At 52.2% G+C, this 9912-nt stretch overlaps 1 protein-coding gene across 1 annotated transcript; it reads left to right on the top strand.

Moving 5' to 3' along the window:
* Window positions 1-576: 576 nt before the first annotated feature.
* Window positions 577-9912, top strand: ZMYND19 (zinc finger MYND-type containing 19; the record flags this gene model as incomplete). Its single annotated transcript, XM_080708425.1, has 6 exons — window positions 577-627; window positions 2371-2430; window positions 3369-3475; window positions 4077-4217; window positions 8160-8340; window positions 9769-9912. The coding sequence occupies 6 exons, from the start codon at window positions 577-579 to the stop codon at window positions 9910-9912; spliced, it is 684 nt and encodes a 227-aa protein (XP_080564551.1).

The following is a 9912-nucleotide window of genomic DNA, read 5'->3' on the forward strand; positions in this document are numbered from 1 at the left end:
GCTGTGCGGGGAGTCCTCTCGCGGTCCAGGCGGCCACGCGGAGCCCGGAAAAGGGCCGGGGCAGGCCGCGGAGACCCCGGCCCGAGGAAGGAGGCCGAAGGGCAGCCCGAGCCCCGAGGGCAGGCTCCCGCCGCCGCCTCTCGCACAAAGCTTCCCGCGAAATTGACGTCGCGCGGCCCGCCGCGCAGGCGCCGCCCCCGGCCCGCCCCTCCCCCGCCCGCGCCCGGCGCTCAGCACGCAGGCGCGCCCGCTCTCTCTTCATTGGTCGCGGCGCGGCAGCGCGCGCCGGCCGGCGAAGGGCGCGCCACGGGATTGGCTGGGCGGCGGCGGGGGGTGTGTCCCGCCGCGCCCCGCCCCTCCGCCCGCTCGTGGGGGTGCGCGCGGCGGCGGCGGCGGCGGCGGCGGCGCGTGGCAGGTCCGGCGGGCGCGAGGAGGCGGCGGCGGCGGCGGCCCAGCCTCGTCCGCCCGGGGCCCGCCCGGCCCGACCCCGGAACCGGCCTGCCCGGAGCGCCGCGGCCTCGCCGGGGCCGGCGTCTCCCGAGAGAGCGGCTGCCGGCCGAGAGCTCAGGCCCGGCCATGACCGACTTCAAATTGGGTATCGTGCGGCTCGGCCGGGTGGCCGGGAAGGTGAGTGGCCGGAGCCGCGGCCGGGCCTGCGCGGCCGGGGCGGCTGCGGGGCGCGCGGGCCCCTTGTCGCCTTCCTCGCGGCAGCGCCGCGCCCCTCGGGCTCCCGGGCGCACCTGGCCGGCCGCGCTCCCGAGCTGCCGGGCTGGGCCTAGCCGCGGGGCTGCACCTGCGGCCGCAGGGTTTGAACGCAGCGCCCTTTTCGAGGCCGCCCCCTTCCCCGCGACGCCGAGGCTGGCTGTTGCGCCTCTTCCCGTTCGTAGTAGAGCCGTGGGTCTTCCAGCGCTCTCTCGAGCTGGCCAAGTTCGGCCAAGCTTTGGGAGCTTGGGACCAGGAGCCACGGCCCCGATGGTGGGAGGCCGGAGGGACCCGGCCCCACCCTCCACATGTTTGAGGCTGTGGCACCTGTGGGCTTTGGAGCTCGGCCACGTCCAGGAGCCAGGACCTACCTCGTTCGCTCCGCCAGTGGCTGCAGCTCCTGGTTGGAGAGGAGTGGAGGCACTGCGAAATCAGATGACGGGGACGAGATTCAGATCCTAGAAGAGATCCCAGGAGAATGAGTCCTGCAAGGCAGAGACTGTTGGGATGTGGTTTCCTGGCTAGGAAAGGGTGGGACCGAAGTTGGCTCCGAGACCCCTTCCAGCTCAGTAATTGGTTGCATGAAACATCAGCCTTTCCTAAAGCTTTTATTTGGAACATTTCAAATGAACGGAAAGTTAAGCACAGTTAGCTTAATGAATAAATATTAATTGAAACCTTCTAGATATTCTGCCTGAGTCCTGGCTCCCATCCTTTACTGAAACCGTGTGTGTGTGTGTGTGTGTGTGTGTGTGTGTGTGAGAGAGAGAGAGAGAGAGAGAGACAGACAGACAGACAGACAGACAGACTGACTGGGGATTGAACACAGGGATGTTCATTCTACTTATGAGCCACACTTCCAGCCCTTTTTTATTTTTGAGTCTCACTAAGTTCCTGTGTGCTGGCCTCGACCTGCTGTTCTCCTGTTTCAGCCTCCTGAGCACTGGCAATAGCTGAGCCACTGTGCCCACTTCTGCATAGAGTTAAGTGCCACTTGTTGAAGTTGGTCTCATGCAGATGGATATTGTAGTCTCAAATCCGCTCCTCCGATAACTCGCATGTGGATAATAACAGGCTTTTAAGGTGTCTATCTGATTTTGGCATAGACAAGACTGCCAAGTGAGGTGTACGGAGGACCCCGTTTGCTGATCTATCTTCGTGGTTACTTGTGTGTGTGTGTGTGTGTGTGTGTGTGTGTGTGTGTGTGGTACTGGGGATCGAACCCAGAGATATTCTACCTATGAGCTGTACCCCCGGCCCCATTTTATTCTTTAATTTGAAATAGGGTCTCACTAAGTAGCTGAGGCTGGCCTGCAATCCTGTCTTATCTTCCCAAGTACTGGGATTATCTCTTTACTTTCTACTTAATAAGAAAAGTCAGCTGGTGCCTGTTACTAGTTAGTGTTACTTTGTGTGTGTGTGTGTGTGTTACTGGGAATTGAACCCAGGGGCACTCTACCTCCGAGCTGCACCCCCAACCCAATTTTTTATTCTTTATTTTGAAACCGGGTCGCACTAAGTAGCTGAGGCTGTCCACGAACCTCCATCCTTGTGTCTCAGCCTCTGAATGTTGGGATTAGGGATCACAAGTGTGTACCACGCCTGGCTAGTTGCTGTTACTTTTGAGTACCCCCAAAGTAACTATTTTTTGTGTGGTTAATTTCCTAGACCAAATACACACTGATAGATGAGCAAGACATCCCGCTGGTGGAGAGCTACTCCTTTGAGGTAAGCATGGCTGGTCCTTCCATGGTGGGGATCGTTTTGAGTGAGCTTCCTTCTCTGCCAGAAGAACAAGGGAGCTCAGGCCTGGACAGCTGGTACAGGCCTGTGAACACCGTAGGGCGCCCTGTCCAAATCCGGATCTGACAGAGCCTGGCAGTGGTTACTCGGGGCCCATGCATCCCCACTTGGCCTGGTAGTGCTGGCCTTCCCTATACCACCTTCATCTTGGTTGGGGTTCCTCTGGAGAATCACATTTGTGATTGGGGATCTGTCAGTCACATGTTCTCTGTCTGCACTGTGATACAAAGTGTCTTGCCTTTTGCCTGTGTTCTAAGGAACTTCATTCCTGCTGCTGACCTGCCACTATTTCCTCCCTTCAGAGACCTTTCATCCAAGTGGCCCCACCCACACCATCCATGTCACCACTCCATGCGTGCATAGCTGCTACTTGTCTGGGAGTTTCTCTTTCTGGCTGGTTTGGGGCTTTTTTTAAGGGTAGAAGAATTCATTTCACTATGTCCACAGTACTATTAAGCTGTTCATGAGGCTTCCTTACCCAAAACGAGAATGCCATGGTTGTTGGGAAGTGGCTGGCCCTTGATACCTGTGTTTGTGTGAGCCCAGGTTCCAGGAACAGGTTGGCGTTTGTCCTGGGTGTTTCACCAATTTTTTCCCCCCAGTACTGGAGATTGAATCCAGGGGCATTCTAACTGAGCTATACTCCTTCCCTATTTTTTATTCTTTATTTTGAAATAGGGTCTCACTAAGTTGCGGAGGGCCTCACTAAGTAGCTGAACCTGGCTGTGAACTTGTGATCCTCCGGTCTTAACCTGTCAAGTACTGAGGTTACAAGTGTGCGCCACCATGCCTGCATTCCAAGCAGAATTTGAGATGTTGCTGAGAGTTGGGTTATAACAGACCCTTTTCTTATTCCTTCTCAGGCACGAATGGAAGTAGATGCAGATGGAAACGGTGCTAAGATATTTGCATATGCCTTTGACAAAAATCGAGGAAGGGGATCGGGCAGGCTTCTTCATGAGCTGCTGTGGTGGGTGTTTTCCAGATGCCCGCGTCTCTCACAGGGGTGCGGGGTGAGCTCTCATGTACTCAGATGGACTTGGACCAACTGCATCTTCCCTGGCTCTGGGAGTTATTTTTGTGTCCTTTGCCACTAACCCAAAGTAATGGTGAATTTGCATATTTCGCTGCTTCAGACACCAAGTGGGTGTTCTGCTGGGGCAGGCCTTCTCTGGAGGAAGAGGGCTTTGCTCTCTGCTAGGCTCTTGCTGAGCGTGTTGGTGGGGTGCAGACTGCTCCCTGGGAAGTGGGTCACTGTTCTTTATTGTGCATGGTGAGGCTCTGAAATGTTGGGGTCCCCCAAGATAGAGAGTGTATCTCCATTTCCATTAGGTGTTTTTGGAGTTCCGTCCTTGGTTCCGAGTCCAACCCATAAATTCAGGGGCAGATTGTCAACATGGTCCCTCTCCTATTTGGGCGGGGGCTTGGATTCCACTCAGCAGCCTCCCCTGGGTAGGATGAGGGGCCAGTTCATAATGTAGCTGGTACTTCTTTCTGGTTGGATTTTTGTGCTTAACCAAGATACACCTGTGAGAGTTGGAGGCTGCACTCCAGGAGTTGTCTTTTCTCAGGGAGAGACACAGGGGCGGCGTTGCTCCCGGATTCCAGGTGGTGCACCTCAATGCTGTGACTGTAGACAATCGCCTGGACAACCTGCAGCTGGTGCCAAGGGGCTGGCGGCCCAAAGCCGAGGAAACCTCCAGCAAACAGAGGTGGGTCTTCCTAGGCAGCACTGCCTGCAGGTTCTTTGCACCAGACGGCTATGTTCCCTGTGTTCCCATCTGCCCTGATGTCTCTCTGTGCTTTGAGGACATGGATTATTTATCCCCAAAGTGATTTTCCCTTTTCATGGGAGTGAGTGGAATTTTGTTGATTGTCTTTTTGGGTTGATTTTTTGATAACTGGCTCTAGGAAAGAACTCCTTTAAGCTAGAGTGATGGAGTAGGGCCAGCAGTGGGCCACATCCTGAGGCAGCCTCCTGTGCACACAGTGGGCCTCTTTGTCGTGTCTTGTTGCTAAACAGTTTTCCTTGAGTAGTGGTTTTAAGGACATAGGATGGTGTGTTTCTGGGGTTTCTTAGCTTTCCAGCTTCCCGTAGTCTCTGCAAGTTTCCTACTAGGGATGGCGGTTCTTGCTGTCCCAGGACCAGCCCAACAGTTAGCCTCACGGAGCCCTGGGAAGATCTGAGGGACCAGCAGGATGGAGATTGGGAGACACATGGGCCCGGGACCCTCACCCGCAAGCATCATTGGCCTGCTCATAGGGACTCCTGAGATTTCTATGTGTGCCCTCAAGCCTCTGAGCAGCCTTTGTCTGTGTTGGAAGGCTGACTGCTCCTGTAGAGGCTTGGTAGTGGCTGTGGTGAGGCTCTGTGTCTTGGGTGGTAGGTGGGACTGTATATTCCTTCCCTTCAGGTCATCTTAGTTCCCTGTGCAGCAGGGTAGAAGTGGAGGGAACACCCACAGGCTATAGTTGGTGACAGTTTCCAGGCCCTTGAGGGCCACTCCCAAACCGCTGCTCTGCAGTTTTGTGGTACCCTAAAGAGTTTACCCTAGTTCTCTGTGATGTGGGATTTGGCAGGTTGATGAGAGAGTGTCTGTGCTTTTTTTGTGGCTGGTTATTTTGTTACCTGTTCTGATACAGATTTTTATTTATTTATTTATTTATTTATTTTGGCTCTGATGTGCTATTGGGGGTTGAACTCAGGCACTGTACCACTGAGCTTCATCCCTGGTCTTTTTATTTTTATGGTACTGGGGGTTGAATCTAGGCACATTCTATCTCTGACCTACACCCCAGCCCTAATTTTTTGGCAGTACCAGGGATAGAACCCTGGGGCATTTAGCATACCTGGGTTTAATTTTTATTTTTTAATTAACTTAATTTTGTGGTAATGCTGATGACTTTCCCTTCTTGCTGAGGCTGTCCTTGAACCTGAGGATTTTATATTTTGAAACAGGGTCTTGAGCCGGGCGTGGTGGCGCACGCTTGTAATCCCCGCGCTTGGGAGGCGGAGACAGGAGGATCGCGCAGGTTCGAAGCCAGCCGCGCTGGCGCAAGAGACCCTGTTTCAAAAATATAAAATAGGTCTGGGAGTGTAGCCCGGAGGTAGAAGGGCTTCCAGGAACCCCAGTACCACCAAAAAAAAAAAAAAAAAAAAAAAAAAGAAACAGGGTCTTGGCAAATTGCTGAGGCTGGCTTTGACTCGGCATCTCCTGTCTTACCTCCCAAATACTAGAATTACAGGCATGTGCCACCATCCCCAGCTCAGTTTATTTAAATTACTATTCTTTTTTTTTTTTTTTACAGTACTGGGGATGGAATCCAGGGGCATTCTACCTCCGAGCTATACCCCAGCCCTATTTTTTATTCTTTTTTTTGGGGGGAGGGGGGTCTGGGGATGGAACCCAGGGGCATTTGACCTCCGAGCTACACCCCCTGCCCAATTTTTTTATTCTTTGATTTGAAACCGGGTCTCACTGAGTGGCAGAGGGCCTCACTAAAGTAGCTGAGGCTGTCCGCAAACCGTGATCCTCCAGTTTCAGCCTCCCCAGTGCTGGGATTACAAGTGTGCACCACCACACCTGGCCCTATTTTTTATTCTTTGTTTTGAAACAGGGTCTCACTAAGTACCTGAGGCTGTCCGGGAACCACGATCCTCCTGTTTCAGCCTCCCAAATGCTGGGATTACAAGCATGTGCTGCCACGCCCGGCTTTGAATTACTATTCTACCCTGGAGCTGGGTTTTTTTTTTTTGGGGGGGGGGCAGTACTAGGGGTGGAATCCAGGGGCATCCTACCTCTGAGCAACACTCCCAGCCCTATTTTTTCTTCTGTATTTTGAAACAAGGTCTTACTAAGTTTCAGAGGGCCTCACTAAAGTAGTTGAGGCTGGCCGTGAACCTGTGATCCTCCTGAGTACTTAGGTTTCAAGCATGCGCCACTTGCCTGGCTTTGGATTTTCATCAGAGGAAAGCAGGGTTGTCTTGCCAATAGGGGGGCTGATGGGAAAAATAAAATGAGCACTTACAGCATTTCCCCTTGGTCGTCTCATTTTGACACCCTGTCCCCTCATTGTGGATGCTGGCATGCTGTCCCTGGCTCTGTGTAGCTCCCCTTGCGCCTAGCAGCAGTGAATTCAAGTCTGCTGTGATACACATCACTGTAGCCAGGTCCCTGTATGATGAACTGGCTGTCCTGAAGCTAAATGTCACTTAGGATCCTCTGAATAGTTCTGTATGGTCATAAGATGGAATAATTGGGTTTTTTTATTTTTGGCGGTACTGGGGATAGAACCCAGGACATTCTACCTCCAAGCTATACCCCTAGCCCTAGTTTTTATTTTTTATTTTTTATTTTATTTTATTTATTTATTTATTTTTGCGGGTCTGGGGATGGAACCCAGGGGCATTCGACCTCTGAGCTACACCCCCGGCCCTGTTTTTTATTCTTTATTTTGAAACCAGGTCTCACTAAGTTATGGAAGGCCTCACTATATAGCCGAGGCTGTCCGCGAACCTCGATCCTCCGGTCTCAGCCTCCCAAATGCTGGGATTACAAGCGTGCGCCACCACACCCGGCTTTTATTTTTTATTTTTAAACAGAGTCTGAGTGGCTAAGGGCCTCACTAAGTAGCTTAAGCTGTCCATGAACTGTGATCCTCCTGTCTCAGTTTCCCAGATGCTGGGATCACAGTGTGCACCCCCATGCCCTGCTAGAGTAATAGTAATTAAGAACTTGTGGAAAAGGAGACAGGCCTCAGGCAGTGGGCTGGGGTCCTGGTTGGCTGGCCTTAGCAGCCTTTTTCCACCTGTTTGTTGTGGCTCACTGAGGAGAGCCCAGACAAGCTGTTCCTGTAAGCATGCACCACCACGCTGGGCTCCTTCCTCCCTTTTAGCCGGATTCCTTATGGTTGAGAATGGGCTGGTTGGGAGCATGGGTTCATCAGCTGCGTGGCTCCTGTCGTGCAGGCTGTACCCTTTGGAGCCAGCACAGGCTAGAGTGCCCCACTGGCCCCTGGGAAGCCTTGTTTATTTGGAGCCTTCTGCAGTATGTGCCCTTCAGATGTCAATTCTTGGTAGAAGTCTTAGTAGCATGTGGCTTTTTTGTGTGTGTGGGTCTGGGGATGGAACCCAGGGGCATTAGGCCTTTCAGCTACACCCCTTCCTCTATTTTTTATTCTTTATTTTGGAACAGGGCCTCTCTAAGTAGCTGAGGCTGTCCATGAACCGCGATCCTTTGGCCTCAGCCTCCTGAATGCTGGGATGACAGCTGCGCCCCTGCTGACGTGGCTCGTTTGAGCAAGAGGGTTTTTAATAAGGACCTAGGGCAGCTTATAACATGGAAGAGGAAGTGGGCCGACAGGCTACTGGTGGGGCACCTCTCAGGACGAAGGGCAAAGAGAGAGGCTGCCTGGCTACATCCAGGGCCATGTCCCATTCCTGTGTGTACCTGTTAGGCCTAGATGAGTCTGCTTGTGTGTAAGTGGGAAGGACATGTGCTAAATATACAGTGTCATATAGTGGTGAGCACACACATTGGAGATGGGCAAGTAAAAGTCATGAAGCAAACTGGTGTGGGGTGTCCTGGAGTTGTCCTCTCCCTGTGTGCTGACCTCTGTGGCCGGCGCACACTGAGATCTCTGCTTCCTTTCAGGGAGCAGAGCTTATATTGGCTGGCAATCCAGCAGCTTCCCACAGACCCCATAGAAGAGCAGTTTCCTGTCCTGAATGTGACCCGGTACTACAATGCCAATGGGGATGTGGTGGAAGAAGAGGAGAACTCTTGCACCTACTATGAGTGTCATTATCCTCCCTGCACAGTGATTGAGAAGCAGGTACAGTGCATAGTGGGGGTCCTGGCTCCTGGCCACATTTACCCTGCATTTTGGCTCTGGCATAGGGTTTCGTCCTGGTAGACTCTGGGTGCCTTTGGCTTTCCCAACAGGGTAGTTCTTTCCTTTTTTTTTTTTTTTTTTTTTTGGCAGTACTGGGGGTATACCTCCTAGGTACACCACCCCCAGCCATATTTTTTATTCTTAATTTAAGTAAATTTTTTTGTGGTACTGGGGGGTGGAACCCAGGGGCTTTCTACCTCCGGGCTTCATCCCCAGCCCTATTTTATACTTTATTTGGAAACAGGTTCTCACTAAGTTGCTGAGAGCCTCACTAAATAGTTGAGGCTGGCTTTGAACCTGTGCAATCCTCCTGTCTCAGCCTCCCAAGCGCTGGGATTATAAGAGTGCACTACCACACCTGGCTTTTTTGTTTGTTTTGGTGGTACTGGGGTTCCTAGAAACCCTTCTACCTCTGGGTTACATTCCCAGGCCTATTTTATACTTTTATTTGGAAACAGGGTCTCTTAAGCCAGCAAGGCTGGCTTCGAACCTGCGCGATCCTCCTGTTCTGCCTCCCAAGCGTGGGGATTACAAGCGTGCGCCACCACATCCAGCCTCCTTCTTTCTTTCTTTCTTTCTTTCTTTCTTTCTTTCTTTCTTTCTTTCTTTCTTTCTTTTGCCGTTATTGGAGATGGAATCCAGGGTCATTCTACCTCCAAGCTATACTCCCAGCTCTATTTTTTTTTCTATATTTAGAAATAGGGAGCTGGGCGTGGTGGCGTACGCCTGTAATCCCAGCATTCGGGAGGCTGAGACCTGGAGGATCGCAGTTTGCGGACAGTCTCAGCTACTTGATGAGGCCCTCTGCAACTCAGTAAGACCCGGTTTCAAAATAAAGAATAAAAAATAGGGCAGGGGGTGTAGCTCAGAGGTAGAATGCCCTAAGTTCCATCCCCAGACCCGCAAAAAAAAAAAAGAAAGAAAAGAAAAGAAAAGAAATAGGGTTTCACTGAGTTTAAAAGGGCCTTACTAAGTAGTAGCTAAGGCTGTCTCTGAATCTCTATCTCAGCCTCTCAAATGCTGGGATTACAAACAAGCGCTATTTTAAAGAGGGTCTCACTAAGTTGTGGAGGGCCTCACTAAGTAGCTGAAGCTGACCTTGAACCTTTGATCCTCCTGTCAGCCTCCCAAGTACTGGGATTACAAGTGTGGGCCACCATGGCTTTTTTAAGTTGGTGTGCTGTGCTGGTGACTGCACTTGGGGCCTTGCACATACTAGGCAAGTGCTCTGTCACTGAGGACATCTCCAGCCTGCTGCATGCGGTTTTTCCAAGTCTTTCCATGTTTTGAAATGGAGTTGGTCAGTGTGGCTTCTGCCCCACACTGCTTCCCAGAGTGATGGTGAGGCCATGGTGTTCTGTGTTTCAGCTCCGGGAGTTCAACATCTGTGGACGCTGTCAGGTGGCCCGGTATTGTGGCTCCCAGTGCCAGCAGAAGGACTGGCCTGCCCACAAGAAGCACTGTCGGGAGAGGAAGCGTCCCTTCCAGCACGAGCTTGAGCCAGAGCGATGA

Source organism: Muscardinus avellanarius, assembly GCF_963383645.1.
Source record: "Muscardinus avellanarius genome assembly, chromosome: 13".
Taxonomy (NCBI): domain Eukaryota; kingdom Metazoa; phylum Chordata; class Mammalia; order Rodentia; family Gliridae; genus Muscardinus; species Muscardinus avellanarius.